General features: G+C 39.7%; 1 protein-coding gene across 5 annotated transcripts in view; it reads left to right on the forward strand.

Moving 5' to 3' along the window:
* Positions 1–22,676, forward strand: part of UBE3D (ubiquitin protein ligase E3D) — a 131,483-nt gene that overhangs the window by 67,994 nt on the left and 40,813 nt on the right. For 2 of the 5 annotated variants that reach the window (XM_072142046.1, XM_072142045.1), the window contains exon 9: positions 15,211–15,349. The exons of 1 other annotated variant lie outside the window; for it this stretch is intronic. In XM_072142046.1, coding sequence (XP_071998147.1) covers positions 15,211–15,349 — 139 coding nt within the window. Of the gene's footprint in view, positions 1–15,210; positions 15,350–16,876; positions 17,686–22,676 lie in introns of those variants that run through there. 2 more of the 5 variants (XM_072142048.1, XM_072142044.1) reach the window with 2 other exon arrangements.

The following is a 22,676-nucleotide window of genomic DNA, read 5'->3' on the forward strand; positions in this document are numbered from 1 at the left end:
CTAGAAGTGACAAAGAAAGTGGAAACCAAATCAAAGCATGAATATTTTGTAAAAGTTTCTGATTTAGATAATTATTTGGAAGAGGCATATTTACTGACTCCACGAAACGACTAGGATTTGCTATTGAGGATTATGAAACATTTTATATTTCCTGACAGCACTTCAGATCAATAAGACAAACTGTTATATTTCCTGGTTAAATCCCCTGTGCATAAAGTTTTTTTTCCATCTCTGAAGGGAAACATAAAACTTTGTCCTGATATTTAGAATGTTTGTTTTATAGAAATACTTAAGGTGAAACAAAACTTTTAAGCCACATTGCATACATCATTTGTGCAAAGGAAAATACTAAACTTTGCAATACAAGCAGTCCCCTGGTTACATACAAGATGGGTTCTTTAGGTTTGTACTTAAAAGACATCTGGGATGAAGGATTGTAAACCAAGCACACTGACGGACTGGTGTGTGCCCCATGTGGCAGGGTCCACTCTCCTTTAAGCTTCTTATGCTCTTGTTTTTAAGGAAAAAGTCTTTAAAAATTATGCAATGAGCATGAGGGGCTCCAGGCTGCGTAGATGTAAATGGAGTTTGGAGCCATTATAGCTCATTTGCATAACTTTAAAAGTCTTTTTAAAAACATAAAATACGACATTAGAAGCTAAAAGAGGAGCGGATCCATTCAGTATGTAATTTTCCTTTAGCTTACAATCCTCCATCCTGGTGGTTGCTGACTTTGTATGTAAGGTATATTTAATTTGTATGTAAGGTACATTTTAAAATTGTGACTCCAGACAAAAAATTTTTGCCCCAGTGACAATTGGATTTTCAAAATTTTGTGCTGTCATGGGAGCAAGGATTATCAATAAAGCTTCATTAAAGACACATTACAGCTGGTCATTGTAGTCTGAGACTATAATAAAGCATCTAGAGAGCTTCACCAGAGGTCACTGGGGGGCAGAGGGGTCCGTCTATCACTAGGTGTCGTCTATAAGTCGGCGGGCGACTTGTATACTTTATTGATAAAAAGTGTTTTTGTCCTGTTTTTTTCCTCCCTTTCTGCCTGCTTTTAGGAGAGTGTCTAAATCAGCTTATCCTCCCATATTCTCACAGACAGATGATGGATAAGGAAAAGCTGATACAGTATCTAATGACTTAAAGGGTAGTTGCCATATTCAAATTTGCCTGTTATGCTGTTGGTTGAGTATAGTGTATGTACACTGTTTTTTTTTTTTTGTAGACACGATCAAGTCTGTCCACTAAGTATAGCCTGCTCCTCCTCTATCAGTTCGGTTGCTTGGGTTGGATCTGTTTACTTTCCTGTATGCAGATCCACTCCTGCATTTTGAAAACCAAAATATTTCTGAGAAGTTCAAAGAGGAGGTGGCCAAGGGGTCAAACAGATTGCAAATTAGAAGTTTTAAAAAAAAGAAATGGTGCAATCACCTTGTCTAGATTTTTATTTTCAATGAAGTGGCACTTACCCTTTAACTCTTTACAGTAACTGGATAGAGAGCTGATTTATCAAGTTACCGTATATACTCGTGTATAAGCCGAGTTTTTCAGCACAAAAAATGTGCTGAAAAACGTTCCCTCGGCTTATACACGAGTCTATTACCCCAAAAAAATTACCCACTTAAAAAAATAATAAAATTAAATACTCACACTCCGATGTCAGCGCGGCTCCCCGATGTCGGCTCGACCCACCAATGTCAGCGCGTCCCGTCTTCTTTCTTCTCCGCGGCTCCTCTTCTTTCTTCTATCATCGACGCGGCCATGTTTTCTTCATGGCCGCGCATACTATGACGTCAGCAGCGGCCGCGTCATAGTATGCGCCTGCTATAAGAAAACATGGGCGCGGGAAGAGTGAAGAGGAGCCGCGGAGAAGAAAGAAGACGGGACATGCTGACATCGGAGACATCGGTAAGTCGCACCGACATCGGGGAGCCGCGCTGACATCGGAGGGTGAGTATATAAGTTTATTTTTTTAAGGGCCGTGGGGGCAGGCTGTATACTACTAGGGACAGGCTGTATACTACTAGGGACAGGCTGTATACTACTAGGGACAGGCTGTATACTACATGGGGGCTGCTGTATACTACATGGGGGCTGCTGTATACTACAGGGGGGCTGCTGTATACTACAGGGGGGCTGCTGTATACTACAGGGGGGCTGCTGTATACTACAGGGGGGCTGCTGTATACTACAGGGGGCTGCTGTATACTACAGGGGGCTGCTGTATACTACAGGGGGCTGCTGTATACTACTGGGGGCTGCTGTATACTTCTAGGGGCTTGCTGTATACTACTAGGGGCTTGCTGTATACTACTAGGGGCTTGCTGTATACTACTAGGGGCTTGCTGTATACTACTGGGGGCTGGCAGGCTGTATACTACTGGGGCTGGCAGGCTGTATACTACTGGGGGGGTTTGACCAATGCATATCCCATATCCCCCATCTGCTGTATATGGACTTAGCCTTTTAGAAAGTTACTCATTGGAGAAAAACATAAAATGAGACAGAGAATCCTTTCTCCTTTGTAAACTTTGGAATCACGACCTGCATTATTCACTTCTGAAATACAAAATAAAATTTGCTGAAAAGGTTTAGTTACACTTGAACTTGTAAAAAGAAGTTTTTACAATAAACCATCCATTATAATAAGGTTACATATTGGTTTTGGAAGAGAAAATACACTAATAAAACACAAAGGCAACAAAATGTTTCATGGCTGTGTTGTGTCTACAAATACATGGCTCTAATTTTTCAAGACAACAGAATATAGCTTTGTCTTTTATGATAATTTTATTCCCTATACTGTATCTCAAGGGGAAAACTACCTAGCGTACGAGAAAAAGTCCTTTACAGCATACCCAACGCCCAAAAAAGTACAAAAAATTTTTCTTGCATGTTTACTTTACGATACATAACACAATTTCAGATAATTACCGAACAGGCGGTCCCCTACTTAAGAACACTCAACGGACAACCCCTAGTTACAAACGGACCTCTGCATATTAGTAATTTACTGTACTTTATCCTTAGGCTACAATAATCAGGTGTAACAGTTATCAAATGTGTCTGTAATGAAGCTTTAGTGTTAATCCTGATTCTTATTACAAACCCAATATTTTTAAAATCCAATTGTCACAGAGCCAAAAAAAGTTCTGGCTGGGATTACAATGATAAAATATACAGTTCCGACTTACATACAAATTCAACTTAAGAACAAACCTACAGACCCTGTCTTGTATGTAACCCGAGGACTGCCTGTACATTATTTATATTTAGCAGTTTTCCCCTCCATAGCATCTCCCTGCTTGGCTGACAACACATGCACTTCAAAATCTCAATTCAGTCCACACTTGTTTTCGAGGTGGAGGTTTCAGAGGTTGGACCTGTATCTAGTATTAGTTATGTCACAAATATGTGGCTCCTTTTTTTTTTTTTTTTTTTTTTTTTTTTTGTTCCGTGGATGTGTTCTCTCCTCCGCCTTTCAATTGAGTTAAATATTTAGTGAATTTGTTAAAAGAAAAAAGGCAGAACGCCGATAAGAAACAATATATTAATTTAATCTATTAAAAAAAAAATATATATATATATATATATATATATATATATATATATATATATATATAAAATATGTATGTATCTTATTTTTAAATTGGTTAAAAAGTGTCCAACTTTTTAAAATGTTCCGTTATTAACATATACCGTTTCTCTCTTCTTTCTTCTCTAGCCGGCAGAGACTCGTCCATGCCACCGCATCATAGTGTGCGCCTGCCGGCAGATCTCATGGACACAACTCTGCCGGCTATAGAAGAGAGAAGAGGAGCCGCTATGAACCGCGCCAAAGATAAGGAGCCTCGCACCGAAGATCGGGACCTGCACCAACAATGCGGACACCGGAGGGTGAGTATTAAGTTTATTATTTTTTATGCGCTTGGCAAGGGGCTGGCTGTATACTACATGGAGGCTGGCTGTATACTAAAGGGGGCTTGCTGGCTGTATACTACACCCTCTGCTTATACTCGAGTCAATAGGTTTTCCCAGTTTTTGGTGGTAAAATTTAGGGCTCTCGGCTTATACTTGGGTCGGCTTATACTCGAGTAAATACGGTAGATATATCTAGTGAACAACAATGTATCAGAGAACACTAAACACCTAAAAGTTCACCAAGAAAATGGATCCTGTTTTGTTTTGTATTAGAGTTTAAAATGAGAAGTCATCTCTTTCATAGTTTGGCCCCTCTCCCCTCATAGTCTCTCCCACTAACCCCTTATACCAGTGGTGGCGAACCTATGGCACGGGTGCCAGAGGCGGCACTCAGAGCCCTTTCTGTGGGCACTCGGGCCATCGCCCCAGCACACCAGACAGAACTCAAAGAATTTGAACTGTAGAAATAGGGAGAATCAGTAGACAGATGATTCTCTGTGTACAAAGTGATGCAAATTTTCCATCTTTCTACTGTGTTGCTGTCCTCAGGAGGCCAATCTGATTGAAAGTTGAAGAACAGGGAGCAATAACTTATTGCTTTAATTATTGGTTGGCACCTCGCGATAAATAAGGGGGGATTGGGTTGCAGTTTGGGCACTCGGCCGCTAAAAGGTTCGCCATCACTGCCTTATACTCTCCCCCCTCTCCTTCTTGTGTATGGTTGTAAGACAACTGTCTGAAGCAGGGACTACTCATTATTAAGAACTATTTGGATCAAGAACCAGAATGTCAAACAGGAAGCCCTTACTGCATTGCCTGTTTACAGTTATCATTCGTATACATTTAACCCCTTCCTGAAATGTGACGTAATAGTACGTCACATGTCGGGTCCCGGTACATGGAGAGGGCTCGCGGGCCGAGCCCTCTCCATAGCCGGTAAGTCTTTGCTGCATATTGCAGCAAACGCTTACCAGTAACATCCGCGATCGGTGCCGAGACCGTTTGCGGGTGTTTTACTGCTGACCGGCGCCGGCAAAGGTGCCGGCGGCTTCAAAAAGGCGGCGGCGTGCGGGCGCCGCCATCTTTCCATGGATCGTCGCTCCCCGTTACGTCATCAGGGAGCGGCGATCCGTCGCCATGGTAGCTTCGGGTCTCACGAAGACTCAAAGCTACTTCCAGTTTACCCATTCATTACAATGTGCTATTAGCACATTATAATGTATGAGCAGTAAAATCCCCATATACTGCCATACTGTAGTATGGCAGTATATGATAGGATCATACAGACACCCCAGGGTTAAAGTGCCCTAGGGAGTCTGAAAAATAGTGAAAATAAAAATAAAAAAATTATAATAAAAAAACCTAAAAATTCAAATCACCCCCTTTCCCTAGAACTGATATAAATATAAATAAACAGTAAAAATCATAAACACAATAGGTATCGACGCGTCCGAAAATCCACGATCTATCAAAATATGATAACGGTTTTTCACTGCATTTAACCCAGTAACGGAAAATCGCGCCCAAAGTCGAAGATGGCACTTTTTTGCCATTTTAAAAAAAAATTTAAATTCTATAAAAAGTGATCAAAAGGTCGTACAATCCTAAAAATGATAACATTGTAAACGTCATCAAAATCTGCAAAAAAAACGGCACCACCCACAGCTCCATACACCAAAGTATGAAAAAGTTATTAGTGCCAGAAGATGGCAAAATCCCCCCAAAAAATTTTGTACAGGAGGTTTTAATTTTTTTTAAATGTATGAAAATATTATAAAACCTATACAAATTTGGTATCCCCGTAATCGTACCGACCAAAAGAATAAAGTAGACGTGTCATTTGGGGTGCACAGTGAAATCCGTAAAATCCAAGCCCACAAGAATACGGCACAAATGCGTTTTTTTACCAATTTCACTGCATTTGGAATTTTTTTCCTGCTTCCTAGTACACGGTATGGAATATGAAATACCACCATTTTTGAAGTGCAATTTGTTACGCAGAAAATAAGCCGTCAAACAGCTCTGTACATGGAAAATAAAAAAGTTACAGATTTTTGAATGTGGGGAGTGAAAAATGAAAACGCAAAAACGAAAAAGGGCTGCGGCGGGAAGGGGTTAAAGACATTTAAGCATTTCCTAAACAGAAAAGTAGAAACCGTCTACTATGCTAAATGTATAACCTTAGGCTTTTGTACCCTCAGAGATGTTGTTTTCTTTATATCCTCTCTGCTCTTTCTGCTGATCTGTACGTTCTATATTATTATATATATGCTGTATATAAGGTTTAAGTGTCTTACAGTTCTTCAAGAAATCAAAAATTACTTTTGAAATTCAGTTTCTGGATGCAACTTGATTATCTCTTTATTGTGGAGAATCCAGAGATGCTGAGCAATATCACCTCAATGTCTAATACAGAACTTTGGATGTACTGTAATGTTAGCTCAACACCTGCAGCAGTTTTTGATGGATTGTGTTAATAACCACAAAGTAAGAACAACGCAACCTTTTGTGCCAGAACATGCCTGTTCATAGCTCGCCATTGCAATAAGAAAGCATAAACGTAAGCTCTTTTCTTCCAACACCCACTCTCTGCTGTGTTCTTCAACTTTTAATAGCAAGGCATATTGGTTCACTGCTGGGAGTTTTTCAAATTATATTATACTAGGGAATTACACCAATATTTTTCCATGGCATGCCACCATGTTAATGAGCAGTTACAAAAGATATCTGGGCAAAGTTTTGAGCTATTTGTGACCATGTAATTTCTGCAGTAAAGCAATCAAATTAGTGGATTGCCCTTAAGTGGAGGAAAATTTAAAGAAATGTAATGTAGTATGAATATGCTAAATTTATCTGCAGCCCTTTACATCATTAGCCCATGCTATGCTTAATTTCAGTATATCTCTCTAACAGCAAACCCCCGCCCTCTCCTAAATCGAACAGAGAAAACAAATTCTGCTTATTGTACAGTGAAATTCCTTATTTAGTCTCTTTATTTTCACCATACTGTATATAAGACATTATTGGTAAATCTGCTCCAATGTTACCCTTCTACAACTCTTCTATAATAACATGAATAGTACCATATCCCAATTACATTCGTTTGATATTGATAACATAATTCATCCCATTAATTCAGCGAATAAGAAATAAAAAAAAGCAGCAGCTATCAATGGAGACAGGTTACTCGCATATATGGAGACCCAACAGGAGGCCAGAGTGCCCCTAGTAGCCACTTACAGCCCACAACTGGAGATCCTACGTCATATTGCAAAGGGACTCCAACTGATTCTACATAAAGATACAAGACTAAAAGAAATATCCCTTGTCCCTCTTCTCCTGTCCTTCCGGCAACCACCAAACCTGAAACAACTGGTTGTCCGGAGAGCCCTGAGACCCCTATCAGAAAATGGTATCTCGCCCTGCCTGCAAAGCAGGTGTAAAACGTGTCAGCACATTCACACGGGTGACCATGTACCTGTGCCTTAATCACAGCAGGTACATAGGATCAAGGGAACCCTTTACTGCAGGTCCTCCAGTGTGGTCTACCTTATTATGTGTCAGCAGTGTCCAACCACAATGCATTCAAGAGGAAAGATAGAGCTGGCACTCACCGCTGTTGAAGTAAAATCAGTCTTTTATTCCATATCGCTTTAAAAACTTCGTTGCAGGAGTCCACAACAGGCAACGGCCCGTTTCGCGCTACAAGAGTCGCCTCTTGTGGGCTCCTGCTTCATTCCTTTCTCCTGCATGAATGCATGAATTAATAAAGATTTGTAATGAATTTTGTGTTAAAACTGAACTTTATGGTCAAGTTTTATAGTGGTCTCCCTACATACCGTATATACTCGAGTATGAGCCGCGGCCCCTATTTATACCACCAAAACCTGGGAAAACCTATTGACTTGAGTATAAGCTGAGGGTGGAAAATGCATTGGTCACAGCCTCTCAGTATATAGCCAGCAAGCCCCCTGTAGTACACAGCCAGCCCCCAGTAGCATACAGCTAGCCAGCCACTTTTATTAGCCAGCCAGGCCCCTTTAGAAGCCAGCCAGTCACCTTTAGTAGCCAGCCCCGTTTATTAGCCAGCTAGTCCCCAGTTTGCCCAGCACTTAAAAAAAAATACTTACATACTCGCCTTCGGGTGGTCACGATTTTCAGAACGGCTCTGCGATGCTCGTTGTGGCCCCTCTTCTGACTTCTCTGCGATGCACTGGTCCCCACAGCTCCAATTCTTTCTGCTGAAATAAGCTGCAGAGCCGCTATGATGTGGCCGCTGATAACGTCACAGTATGCGCGGCAAGCAGAGCGCTTGGCCAGGTCTCTGGCGGCTGTTACAGAAGACAGAAGAGGAGCTGCGGGGACCAGAGCATCACTGAGAAGACAGAAGAGGAGCCGCGCCTAGAATCGGAGAGCCACAACAAGCATCGGGGGCGCCGGAACGTGAGTATGTAAGTTTATTTATTTATTGACTCTTGTATAAGCCGTGGTGAGGTTTTGTAGCACATTTTTTGTGCTGAAAAATTTGGCGTATATACGATTATCATATATATATATATATATATATATATATATATATATATATATATATATTATATCAAATATATTTACACAGACCAAAAGTTTGGACACACCTTCTCATTCAAACACTTTTCTGTATTTTTATGACTATAAAAATTGTAGATTCACACAGAAGGCATCAAAACTGTCAATTAACACATTTCTAAAGATATACTTAACAAAAAAGTGTGAAACAACAGAAAATATGTCTTATATTCTAGGTTCTTCAAATTAGCCACCTTTTGCTTTGATTACTGCTTTACACACTCTTGGCATACTCTTTAGTTTCAAAAGGTAGTCACCTGAAGAAGTTTTCACATCACAGGTGACATAGGGATTTCTTGCCTTTTAAATAAGGTTGAGACCATCAGTTGTGTTGTGCAGAAGTCAGGTGGATACACAGCTAATAGTCCTACTGAATAGACTATTAGAATTTGTATTATGGATAGAAAAAAGCAGCTAAGTAAAGAAAATCAAGTGCCCATTATTATTTTAAGAAATGATGGTCAGTGAGTCTGAAGAATTGGGAAAACTTTCAAGCGCAACAAAGAAACTGGCCCACATGAGGACCGCCCCAGGAAAGGTAGACCAAGAGTCTCCTCTGCTGCGGAGGATAAGTTCATCCGAGTCACCAGCCTTAGAAACCACAGGTTAACAGCAGCTCAGATTAGAGACCAGGTCAATGCCACACAGAGTTCTAGAAGCAGACACATCTCTTCAACAACTGTTAAGAGGAGACTGTGTGCAGCAGCCTCCATAGTAAAATAGCTTTGAGGAAATCACTGCTATGGACAGGAAACAAGCAGAAAAGACTTGTTTGGGCTAAAGTACACAAGGAATGGACATTAGACGAGTCCAAATTTGAGATCTTTGGTTCCAATCAACGTGTCTTTGTGCGATGCATTAAAGGTGAACTAATAGACTCTACGGGCCTGGTTCCAACCATGAAGCATGGAGGAGGAGGTGTGATGGTGTGGGGCTGCTTTGCAGGTGTTGGGGATTATTCAAAATTGAAGGTATACTGAACAAGCATGGTTACCACAGCATCTTGCAGTGGCATGCCATTGCATCCGGTTTGCGTTTTAGTTGGACCATCATTTATTTTTCAACAGGACAATGTCCCCAAACATGCTCCAGGCTGTGTAAGGGCTCTTTGACCAAGAAGGAGAGTGATGGGGTGCTACTTCAGATGTCCTGGCCTCCACAGTCATCTCAACCCAATCGAGATGGTTTGGGGAGAGCAGAATGAAGGCAAAAGGGCCAACAAGTGCTAAACATCTCTGGGGGAACTACTTCAAGACTATTGGAAGACCATTTCAGGTGACTAAATTTTGAATCTCATCAAGAGAACACCAAGAGTGTGCAAAGCAGTAATCAAAGCAAAAGGTGACTACTCCGATGGCTACACTTTCTTGTTATGTATATAATACCACATGTGTTAATTCATAGTTTTGATGTCTTCAATTCTTTGAATGAGAAGGTGTGTCCAAACTTTTGGTCTGTACTGTATATATTATTCAAATAAGTTTTTGTTTAACTGTCTTTTAAGTTTATTTCTATAAAACCAAGAATCCCCTTCCAAGAATTACAGTCAAATCCTGTTTCTTTCTGTGTAGGAAATCTGTAGAACTGTTAATCTGTAGGCCAATGCAAGAAATCAAGGATTTAGCAAAGTCAAAATACTTAATTGCTTGGCACGTCTTGAGCAGAAACCTTCCTTTTAACTACTGTAGTTCATGTCATTTATCTAGTGCTTAGACACTGCTTTCCTCCTGGGTCACTGTAATGATATAATTGACCACGATCTTAAATGTACAGCACATGAAATATGATCCTAACACTCCCTCTATTGCTAAGTGTTCTTTTTTCGTACAATAGTAAGTGGTGAAGTTTAGCTCATTGCAAGAGAAATTGCATCGAATGGAACACAAAAGAAATAGATTTTAGAAGTACATCAATATGTTAACATTTCACCCCTTGTGATCTGTAATTGGCTTGTAGTTAAAACAGAGTTATACAGCCCCTGCTGTATCATATGTATACAATATATAATGCTACTGTGATCTTACTCCTGGGTTGTCCAGGAGTTAGATATTGATAAACTATTCTTTGTTCATCAATATCAGATTGTAGGTGTCTACCTTTGGGCACTTCCAATCCCTTTGCCATGGGAATTGCACAGTATAGACAATTGCAGTCTGACGGCTCTGTGCATTGCGCAGTGGCCTGCTGGGCTATTGCATATACGCTACAAAGTGGTCCAAGCCACTGCACAGGGTATAAACCTGTCTCCCTCAGTTTTCACTGACTTTTGATGGTTCCAGCTGCCATGGATAGAGGTATTGCACAATCTGATGGTCATTACCTATCCTATGGACAAGCTCTTTATTAAATATGCGGCTTTCTGTATCAGAGAGGTCAGTAGACCTCAGCTCTTTCGAAAGGTGGTCCTTGAGGTCCTTGATGTTGCACCCACACCTATAAGGTATCCTATAGATATTTATAGTAAAAACTTAAGGGGGAACAACTGCCTAATAAAATGAGTAAATCTCCTGAAATCTGCCAGTTCAGAAAAGCTCTTTAATTGTCAAATTAGTCATGAACTCAGCTTACCCCAGAAAATTAAGATTGGAAGGGGAAATAATATCTGATTATGGTAGCTCTGGGAAAATGTAGTGATTACTCAGATTTTTAAACATGATCTTTTAACAAGACAATAACGCAGTAAAAGTAGAGCATAGAAAAGGTCACTTACAGCTTTGCTTCCACATCTTGGGTTAATCCATTAACATCACTGCCCTTTTTATCCTTATTATTATTTATCCTTGATTACCATGTCATTTTTTTAATCCCCACATCACAAAATACTTACCATCTAGAAACCTACTATCTGGAAACTACTATTTTTAATTAGTCCCATAGGTAGGAAGCCCATGAGGCATGAAGTAGCCCTAACATATACAGAGGCTACTCCATGAGTAGCCTTTTAAAGGTAAATAGCATAAAGGCATGTTAAAGTTCATAACACGATAGGCAGCTTGCTGAGAGATTATAAAAGATGTCTATATACTAGGGGCTAGCTAACTAGTTATATACTGGGCGTGGGCTGGCTGGCTGACTAGCTATATAGTGTGGATGGGCTGGCTGGCTGACTAGCTATATACTGGGGAGCATGGGGCTGACAGGCTATATACTGGGGCAGGGGACTAACTGGCTATATATTAGGGGGCTGGCTGTCTATATACTGGGGGCAGGGGTCTGGCTAGCTATATACTGGGAAGCAGGGGGCTGAAAAGCTACAAACGGGGGGCTGGCTATATACTGGGCGGAGACTGTGAGCAATGCAATTCCCTCCCTAGGATTATACTTGAGTAGCCTCTAAAGGTAATTTAGCATTAAAGCACATAAAAGTTTATAACACGATAGACAGCTTGTTGAGAGATTATAAAAGATGTCTATGTACTAGGGACTGGCTGGATGACTGGCTATATACTATGGGAGGGGCTTGCTAGCTATGTAATGGGGGCAGGGGGCTGGCTAGCTATATACTGGGAGCAGGGGGTTGAAAAGCTATATACTGGGGGTCCCTTATACTATATTGCACTATATTGTATAACTTACCGTAATAACAGTATAGGCTGAGTTTGATGGAGTATTTTCAACAGAAACATTGAGCTTCATTAACATATACAAGTAACATTAATTTTCTAACGGTAGTAGCAGATCTTCTAATAAATATATAGTTCTCACCACACTGCTATGATCTACCCAGCAGTGTTAATGGTTAGTAAAGAGGAAATTGGCTGGCGCACAATGGCACATGGGAGAGGAGGAGGGAGTGAGCACTGCTCGCCCACGGCGCCGTAATACTGGGAAAGATGGTCCTATCTTTATTTCCGGGTACGGAATGGTTTGGTGCCGCACATGTGCCCATTGCCGGCCTATTGCGGCCGTATATACGTCCCCCAATGGTCGTGTGAATGTAGCCTTAGTTTTTTAGTTTTGCATTTGTCTCTGTAACTTTTCACACTGAAACAAAAGTTACATTTCTTTTGCAAATAGAAAATAATTCTTGTTTTGTTGTGCTTGTTTTTTTTTCTTCCATTGTCTGCTGAATATTTCATCACTACAAGCTTTGAACAAGACCGAGAAACGGCACAGTTTTATTTTTAGCATGTGGAGCGGGATGTGTTTTTCCAAATCAATAGGTGGCTTGCTGAAGAAATTTCATTATAATAATTTATTTATGTAAAGGTTTTGTCCAACACATTCTAGTGTGTTACCGCTTGGCAAATCACAAAGCCAATTCCCCGCTTCAGTATGAGATTGGATTGTTCTGTCACTGTACACAAAGCTGATCAAACAATGGTATTTCGGAGTGCCAACATATTTGTAGTTTTTGGCTAATGCCTCTGTTTATTATGTGCATGGCTATGACTGATGACACAAACATTTGTTTTTTGACATTTTTCTGTAGTAGACCATGATTTTGTACTGTAGCTTTAAGCCTTGCTTTATTTACTATGTTATAAGCAGTATAATGATTTATATCATTGTTATGTGTGTGTGTGTATAGATAAATACATCACACTGCAAGGAATCGCTAACCAAAAAGTGGAAAGGTTTCTTTTTAAAGAAAATCTACCATCAAAATCCATCATGATAAACTGTGGACACTTACTCATAGATCCAGGCACCATGACTGTGGTAATGTTGTTATATTTGTTATCAATGCCCTATTTCCTTCTAAAATCAATGCTAATAATCCATAGAGGCAAAAGTACATATGTACCAATAATGTAAATGTATACGTATTTCTACATGTTGCAAACCAAACAATATATCGCTGCTTTTTGTATCACTATGTAACAGTCAATAAAGTTTGATGTTGAACCATAATCCATAGAGGCTCTGGTGGCATTACCAGAACCCCTCCATGGATCAGATTCACATTCTGTTGTGAGCAGAACATGTTTCAGCCTACTCATGCTCTCTCCCTCTGCCTCTGTTATCCAGAAGGGGAGGGGAGCCCTGCTCTTGTAATAGCCTGTGAAGCTGTAGCACAGAGGTGCTTTCAGGGTCATTACAGTTATTTAAAAGTTGATTTTAGAAGGATGTAGACCATGGATAGCAAATATAAGAAAATAATCATAGATCCAGGCACTGTAATTGTAGTAAAGTGTCCCTACTTTATCATGATGGATTTTAATGCTAGATTTCCTTTTAATGTCACCTGTACAAGTAAGAGAAATGTTTGAAAGACTGGCTGACTACGCTATGCATATGGGGGCTTCTTGATACTCCCTCGCAAGATAATGCTGCTAAAATGCAACTTACCTTGCATCCTGACAGAATTCTCTGTTTTAGTCCCAGGGGTTGGGCTTCGGTTTGGATACAGACTGCTGAGCTCTTGGCCCCACCTTTATGCTCCTGTGCAGCTCCTCCCTCCAAATAGGCTGCCAAATAAGTGTCCAGCCAGCAGTTATTGAAACTGTATATATTTTTTAATGGGATTTGGTTGCATCTCCACAGTATCTTTAAAGGAGTTATTTGGTGATAGATTCCTGAACACTATTAAAACTGCTATTACAAGCAACCTATAAATACATGTTCAGATTCCCTGCTTGCAGGTTTCTTCAATATAGTCCATGGCAGTTTGAAGCAGAAAGGACAATACTGGGTCACTTACCATGAAATCATGAGGCAAGGATGGGCTTGTTAACTTCTCTCACTGTCAGATAATCATAGTCACATCACTTTAATGGAGTGGTTACATTGTAATTGCTGTCAAACCCAAATCGGAGGAGGGAATTTAGGCTTTAATTCACTTGGTATCTGATTTCAATGGGCTACATCTTGTATCTTCCTGGGAAGATACTTAATAACCCCTTGCAGTCAACCATAGATGATGGAGTGGGGGACTTTGCTGACCTTCTTCTCACTGTATGACTTTTACTATATATAGTAGGTCTTCCTAGAGCAGCAGAAGTCGGCTACCTAAACAAGCAGACATGGCTTAAAAAATCAGGCTTCACAATGCATGGGACAGTTGTGTTTTTATTCAAGTTCCTAGATAATAATTATGACTTGACAGACAATGAAAAACTAAGTATATAACACAAATGGATGAACTTTTTGCTGAGCTTATGGCAGAGGCCGTGCTTGTCAACTGGTGCCATAAGTACTTTCCTGATGGCCAGACAGAAGCTGAGGGGAGAACTTGCATTATAATTCACTGGATCTGTTTCCACGGACCGAGCATGTTAACCGTTTTATTGACATATCATAAGTCCTTGAGCATCCTATTTTTATATGGCAGTATACAGTACCTATTGCTTCATTTCTAAAAACTTGAAAATTAACATAATGCAAATCAAGTGCTTTCCCACCTCTGTAACTTTAGTGGCCAGTCTTTCTTTTATTAGTTCTGTAATCACAACTACTATTTCATTGGTATATTAAGAGACCCCAGAGAGTAACAAAAAGTAGTAACACAACACAAGTAAAACATAATAAAAAAACTTAACATTTTTCTAATGGTGAAAATTACACAGTTAAATTGTCTAATTTTAAGGGAACCTATTAAAAAGTAATTCAAAAGCGGAGGTCTTCACTAATCAGTTTTTTCCATGTTTAGTAATGGGACCGCAAATGCTGAAAAAAGAATTTATGGTAACGGGACTTAGTTATCTTTAATGATATTGTTGCCATTTTTAGGCTTGTGGATAAATGGATGAATGAAACTGGAGCCCATTCGCTTACATTCCCTCACAGAACTTGCCTAGAACTTATCTTGCTACTTACCCTGAACAATGCTGAATTGCCTCATTCTTTGCGCTTCATGAACAGCTGGAAGGTGAGCTTAATCATACTTGTGTTACAATTTGTCACATGTTTTTATACTCATTGTATCTACTGCAATAGACCTTTACAGTGCATCATCTCTGTAAAAAAAAAATGCATATTTACGTGTAAATACATTATCAGGCACTTTAGGGTTACCCATTTTGTGTGTGACTTTAAAAGCCAGTATGTAATGTGTTCAGTAAATTGCAGAGGTCTATGTATGGATTTAACCCCTTAAGGACGCAGGATTTTTTCGCTCATTTCGCGCTCTCCACCTTCAAAAATCCATAACTTTTAAATTTTTCAGTCTACAGAGCTGTGTGAGGGCTTATTTTGTGCGTAACAAATTTTACTTTTCCATAATGCTATTTATTATTTCATGCCGTGTACTGGGAAGCTGGAAAAAATGCCAAGTGTGGAAAAATTTAATAAACAGCATGTGTGTCACGGTGAAACCAAATTTATACAGGTTTTATTGCACTTTAATACATTTTCAAAAATGAAACGAATGTGTACAAAAAAGAAAAATACATTTCTACGTTAATAACATTTATATACTTTGGTGTATGGAGCTGGGGAGGTTTACTTTTTTTGTGAAAAGAGACGACGTTTTCATTGCTATCATTTTGAGGTCTGTGTGACATTTTGATCACTTTTTATTCCATTTTTTATGCGATGTAAAATGGTGTAAAATTTGCGTTTTGCACATTTGGGCGCCATTTCCCGTTTCGGAGGCCACAACTGGCAATAACCTTTTTATATTTTGCTACATCGGGGATTTTGGGAAGCCGCAATACCTGATCTGTTTGTGATTTTTACTGTTTATTATGTTTTATATGTATTCTAGGGAAAGGGTGGTGATTTTTAATTTTTAATATTTTTAAAAAACTTTTTTTCACTTTCTTAGATAATCTAGGGTACTTTAACCCTAGATGGTCTGATCGTTCCTACCATATACTGCAATGCTACATATGAGGGCTCTGTTGTGCATTTTATTAAATTGTAGCGGCTGCATTTCCCACCTCAGGGTGTTGGCACACGTGTCGTTCGGGCTGTGTTTGCAAACGCAGACTAAGCCGCACGCACCGGGGCTGGCCGCGGACCGATTGCATCGGCGTTTCTATGGAAACACCTGCGATTGGGAACGAGCCACCGGTGTTTTGCATTAAATTAACACAAAACACCAGTGGCTTGGTCCCGATCGAAGGCGTTTCCATAGAAACACTGATTGCGATTGGGCCGCAGCCTGCCCCGTTGGGTGCGGCTTGGTCTGCGTTTATGTGTGCCAACACCCTTAGGCTTATAATTGAGTCAATAAGTACGTTAAATGTCTTATAAAACTATGTCCTACAGCTACTGCGTCAATATAAGCAAATTACAAGAAATTAGGCTTAAAGGGGTTATTCCAGTTAAGTAATAAATTAGGGCCGGGCTGGGGCGAGCTATTTAAAAAATAATAAACATGTACTTGCCTCCTCCGGCGCTGCCGATATCCTGCACCGCGGTCCCTCTGATCCGTGCCCCTCTTTGTTTACAGGGGCACAGAAGCCGCGCACAGGGAGCTTCCAGACGGCGATGTGGCCAGCTCCCCCCATCCGTCCCCAAACGCTGAGTGATGGTGTCAGATGGGAGCTTCCGGACAGCACTGCCCTAAATTATACCTAAACTCGGATAACCCCTTTAACTTGTCAAGACTAGATGTATTTTATTAGTTGGAGCAATAGATTTGGTATAGCTTAGGATATGTTCTGTGTTCTGTAATAGAAGACAAGAATGTTTTATATGGCCATAAAAGGGTCCATTCTCAAGTTGTCCAGAACACACGATGACCCAGTAGTCCACCCAAAACAAGAACATGGTGATATCTAGGGCTTAACAAACAACAATTAATAGGTGCAATATAAAGCTATAAAGCATTATAAAGTATTAGGGTTGCGAAAAAAAATCCAGAGTAGGAGATCCAATAAAAATAAAACATTTAAGGTTAAGCAAGAAGTGAGTATATTAAACATATACATAATATCCAGTGGAATTCTAAAATGTTAATTTTAATAAGTATAGAAGAAAACATGAAATAGGGAGGAAAGTATGTAGGGGTCAGGACAAGGGAAGAGGACAACACTTATTTTTGTACTTAATTTTTTTTTATAATTGCCCGTGAACTAAAGTTCTACATTGAGCCCCTTAGGGGCAATGGTGTCCAGTGTGTAAATCCATCTGGATTCAATACGGAGCAATTGGGGGACAATGTTACCCTTAGTCTTACCTCTTTTGTTGATCTGCTGCGACCATATAGTTTGTTTTATAGATGTTGTTGGCATCTTTTGCGTAGTTCCTGAGTCGTTTGTCCGACGTACAACTTGGGACAGGGACATCTGAGAACATAAATAATGCCCTTGGTTTGGCAGTAAATATAGTCCCTGATCTTAAATTTGCCATGGTGCACTGGATCTTCAAATTCCGTGGTACGCAGGACATATGGGCAAACAGAACAGTCCCTGCAGGGAAAGGAACCCCCGCAAATGGACCCCACTTCCAAGAGAGGTGGTAGGTCGCTGAATGTGACTTCTGGTAAGAACGTCCTAGACCGTCTGGCTGTTTTTTTGTGAGAAAAAGAGTAAGCCTAGTATCACTCTTGAGAATAACCCAATTTTTCTAAGATCCTATGTATGTCGGTCTATTGGTTATTAAAGGTCGTGATTAACCTTGGTCTTGAGTCTGCAGAAAACTTGCCATTCACTTTTGTTTGCTTGAGTAAATGCCTTGGAGATAACCCTATGTGGGTAACCCCTATTTTTCAATTGAATAGTTAGTTCACGTGCATGTTGTTTGAAGTCAGACTCACATATGCAATTATGTTTAACCTGCAAGAACTGTCCTGTCGGTATTCTTGAGGTGGGAGGGGTGGAAACTGGAAAAATGCAAGAGATGGTTGGTGGCTGTCTCTTTATGAAAAAGAGAGGTGGTAAGGATGGGAGATACATACTTGATATTGATGTCCAGAAAATCCATTGCAACATTTGAGATATGTGAAGTCAACTTGATGTGCCGGGGTTGGTGTTCAAATGACCAATGAAATTCTGACATTCATCAACAGTACCTGTCCAGAATGTCATCAATGTTGAAACCATCCTGCCACTCAGAACTTGAAGGCACTCAACCGGAAAACCACATTCTCCTCCCACCATCCCAAAAACAAATTTGCATAAGATGGTGCGCACTTGGCTCCTATGGCTGTACCGGAGACTTGCTTGTAAAAGACTCTGTCAAATACGAAATAATTTTGGTGTAATACCAAATATAAAAGGTCCAATTGGAAAGAGTCATGTCTCCTATCCATCGACCATTCCTTATCAAGAAAGTAAGAAACTGCATCAATGCCTACCTTATTTTCGATTATGTTATACAAGGCCTCAACGTCTAGGGTCACCAGTACAATTGGGGTTGAATAGTAAAATTCTTCAATTCTCTGGAAGTGGCGTGTGGTGTTGTGAATGTAGGATGCCAATCTAAGGACCCTTGGTTGTAGAATAAAAACAAGGTAAGTACAGAGTTTCTCATTTAAACCCCCCATCCCCGAAACTATGGGGTGTGTCCAAACAATGGTCTTTCCAAAGATTTGTGTACTTTCTGTAACATATAAAATTTGGAAATCATCTGTGTAGGGTCTGAGGGCAAGATGGTATAAAATTGAGTATTACCCAACTGTCGTTTCGCCTCTTCAAGATATAATTCAAGGGGCCAGATCACAATATTACCACCATTGTCTGCTTCCTTTATCAGAAAAGACTTCTGTTGTTTTAAGCCGTGTTACACAATTTACATTTTAGTTTATAATGTATAGATATAAGAATACTGAATGGGAATTTACTGATTTAAATGGATTGTGTTCATAAAATGCCAAATTAATAGATATTCTGACCAAAAACTTTTAGCTAGTGTAGAGATGTACAGGCAGTCCCCGGGTTACATACAAGATAGGGTCTGGAGGTTTGTTCTTAAGTTGAATTTGTATGTAAGTCGAAACTGTATATTTTATAATGGAAGTTCTAGACAATTTTTTTTCTTTTGCCCCAGTGACAATTGGAGTTTCAAAATTTTTGGTGTAATTGGACCAAGAATTAACAATAAAGCTTCATTACAGACACCTTACAGCTGATTATTGCAGTCTGGGACTATAGTAAAGCATCCAGAGAGCTTCACCAGAGGTCACAGTGGGCAGAGGGGTCCGTCTGTAACTATGGGTTGTCTGTAAGTCGGGTGTCCTTAAGTAGGGGACCGCCTGTATTGAAGTTTCTGTGCTATAACAGAAAAAGGAGCTCACCATCCTTCATATACGGTATATTAAGCTTGCACAAGCCTTTTCTTAGCGGCTTGTGCACTGGTTTACTCGTATGTATTCTTTTTTTATACTAATGATCGGCCTTTTGAAATGAGTGATATGTTTTAATACCATACAATCTTCTTTTAGAAAGGTCAGTGAAAAGTAAACTGTTATTTGGCAAGCTTGTAGTGTTTACAGGATTATATTGTCCATAAATCAATGAGAGAATACTTCTATTTATATACACCTTACTGTATATAGTATACCGTACTTTCAAACACTCCATAAATTGTAGGTATAATTGAAAGAATTACATTTATTGAATGCGGTTGTGCTAGAATCACTAAACCTGTGGTGGTTGCGGTAGAGAGGAGTGTTAGGGAGGCGCAACATTGTGCAGAACTTTGTGGATGTGGGTGATTTTCTAAACTGTATTCGGAAAGGAGATGGGTAACTAGTGCGGTGACTGTCACAGATTGGAGGTAACCAGAGGTCGCACTAACTTTTTCAAGGCAGAGTAAAAATACTCCTCTTAGCATTTTGGAGGAGTAATTTTAGCCGATAAGGAGTACAAAAATTGTAATACTGCAAATAAATAATATTTAGGCATATACATTGTTAAAAAGGAGCTATTTATGCAGGAAAATCATAACTAAAGAAGTTCTCCATGCATAAGCTGGAAATAACACATTTTTCTGCATCATACACTAAACATAAGCATGAAGATGGAATCCCTACCTTTACTGAAGCCGAAAATCTGTCAATCCAGAACAGTAGAGCATGCGAAAACAAACTCTTCAATAACCGCTGAATTTGAAATAAACTTGAAAAGGTGAAACTGGAACTCAAGTTTGAACTCGGTAAAGTCTTAGCTTTAGCCAAAAATTACAGGTGTGACCTGCGTGTTTTTTGCTTCCAGAGTGCCACTGCTGCCTGAAAATCAAAGTTGCATTCAACTGTATCATTTGTTAAGGAAACTGAAGGTCCCTCCTCGGAAATTCTAGACAGTGCTTCTAGATGTTTGTCTCCTAACCTACTGCGTTTGCTGGACTTTATCCTATTTTGCGTAGAAAATCCACGTTCACAGCAGGCTGTAGATAATGGCAGAATTAAGGCTACAGATGCCAGAGCACAGAAGTCTGGATAAATAAGCACATCACCAATCTTGTAAGAAAAAAGAAGTTGGCAGAAGTCTGTCATTTTCATGCCTTTGTACCTTTTGAGAAGGTCGGACACTTCCAGCCATTCCTTTCGTAAACCCTCCTCACTTGGAAGTTTGCACTGATAGGTGGAGGCTATAGCTTCTGGTACACAAAACTTTTGAATAACATTGTTCAAAGAATCATCTTTTGAGATATTGTGGGGGAGAGACATTGGATTTAATACCTGATCAAGGTCACAAAGAATAGATAAATCTGTTAAACTGAAGCGTTCACTTAAATTGTTTAACAGATTATTAAGAAATTTTTCCTTCACATTTTTAAACTCAGCTTCTGATGTACTGCGATAACTTATTTTAATATCTCTAAAGTACCCTCCACTTGCAGACATTTGGGACAGGAATGCTGCAAGATACTTTCCTGGTGCCTCTCTCATTGTTTCTAACACTAAAGTTACTGCTCTCAATTCACTTAGTAGAACAGAAAAGTTTATATCTTCTGTTTGGAACACCCTACTAACTCTATTGATTACTTCAAGCACGTCTCTTAGTAAGCAAAGAGTTGCAATGAAAATGTATTCTGAGCATCCTTTAAGTAATCCAGGAGCTCGGTCACATAAACTACGTTTTTTTGTAGCCACCAAGTCTGTGAGCACTAAAATAACGGCATCAAAGCTATCATGTAAAGCATCCACAGCCCTTCCGAGTGAAAGCCATCTAACAGAATGAATTTCTTTAAGCGAAATTTGACTCTGCTCCAAGACTTCCTGCATTTTCACTAGTTTTTCATGCCTTATAGTAGAGCTGTTAAAATAGCTATAGAGCATACCAATGAGATTTTGCTCATTTCCCAACTGGGAGATTCCTTCAGATGCTTGCGATATGGCAAGTGCCATACGATGAGCAATGCAATGAAAATGCAACATTAAAGGAAACCTTGCCTGCAGTTTTTTTCCTACTCCATTGTGTCTGCCTATCATTACTGCTGCACCATCGGTAGCAAGGCCTAAAATTTTAGTAAAGGAGACACCCCTTTTCTCCAAAAATATTTTTAAAACATTAACAATGGCATCTGCAGAACACTCTCCATGCAGCTCTAAATTTGCCCAAAAGTGTGTCTGTGGCACACTGCCATTAACTGTTCTGACATAAAGTATCATTTTATGATGCACAGCAATGTCAGTGGATTCATCAATTAATAAAGAAATACATGGACTTCTTTTTATTTCATTCTCTATGTCTGATGCTATTGTTTCAGACAATGCAGACTCTATCTCTGTAAGCGTACAGTGATGAAGGTTAATGTGCTTTTCTTTAATAGCATTATTTCCTAATGATTTTATTAAGGTCATAATGGGCTTAAATTTAGACTGGGGCATTTCTTCTTTTCCCATAGTATACAATGTCCTAAATATGGCCATTTCTCCAGGAGTGGCTTCCAAGGATGCTACCATGAATGTTTTGGGCACAGTATTTTGATGTGCTACAGATAATAAAGATGCCTTATGCTCCACTGTCTCTTCGTGACGTAAAAATGTAGATCGCTGCAAGTTAACGGCACCACTTGTCGCCATTACCACTTTCATTTTTGCTCGCCGGCATTCGCAACAAAAAGCCCGCCCACTTTTTTCATTGAATTCCAGCCATGCGAATTCACGTAGCCACTTAGATAAGAATTTGTTGTGTGTCTTACTTTTTTTAGACAAGGGTTGCTCAGAGTCAGCGATGTTATCACTTGAAGGCTCTGGAGGACTTACTATATCACAGCAGTCACTATTACTACTGCAGGCAATAGGAACGGATTCATCCATTGCAATAGGAACGGATTCATCCATTGCAATATTTGCCGCTAAA

The sequence above is a fragment of the Engystomops pustulosus genome, chromosome 3 (genome assembly GCF_040894005.1).
Source record: "Engystomops pustulosus chromosome 3, aEngPut4.maternal, whole genome shotgun sequence".
Taxonomy (NCBI): Eukaryota; Metazoa; Chordata; class Amphibia; order Anura; family Leptodactylidae; genus Engystomops; species Engystomops pustulosus.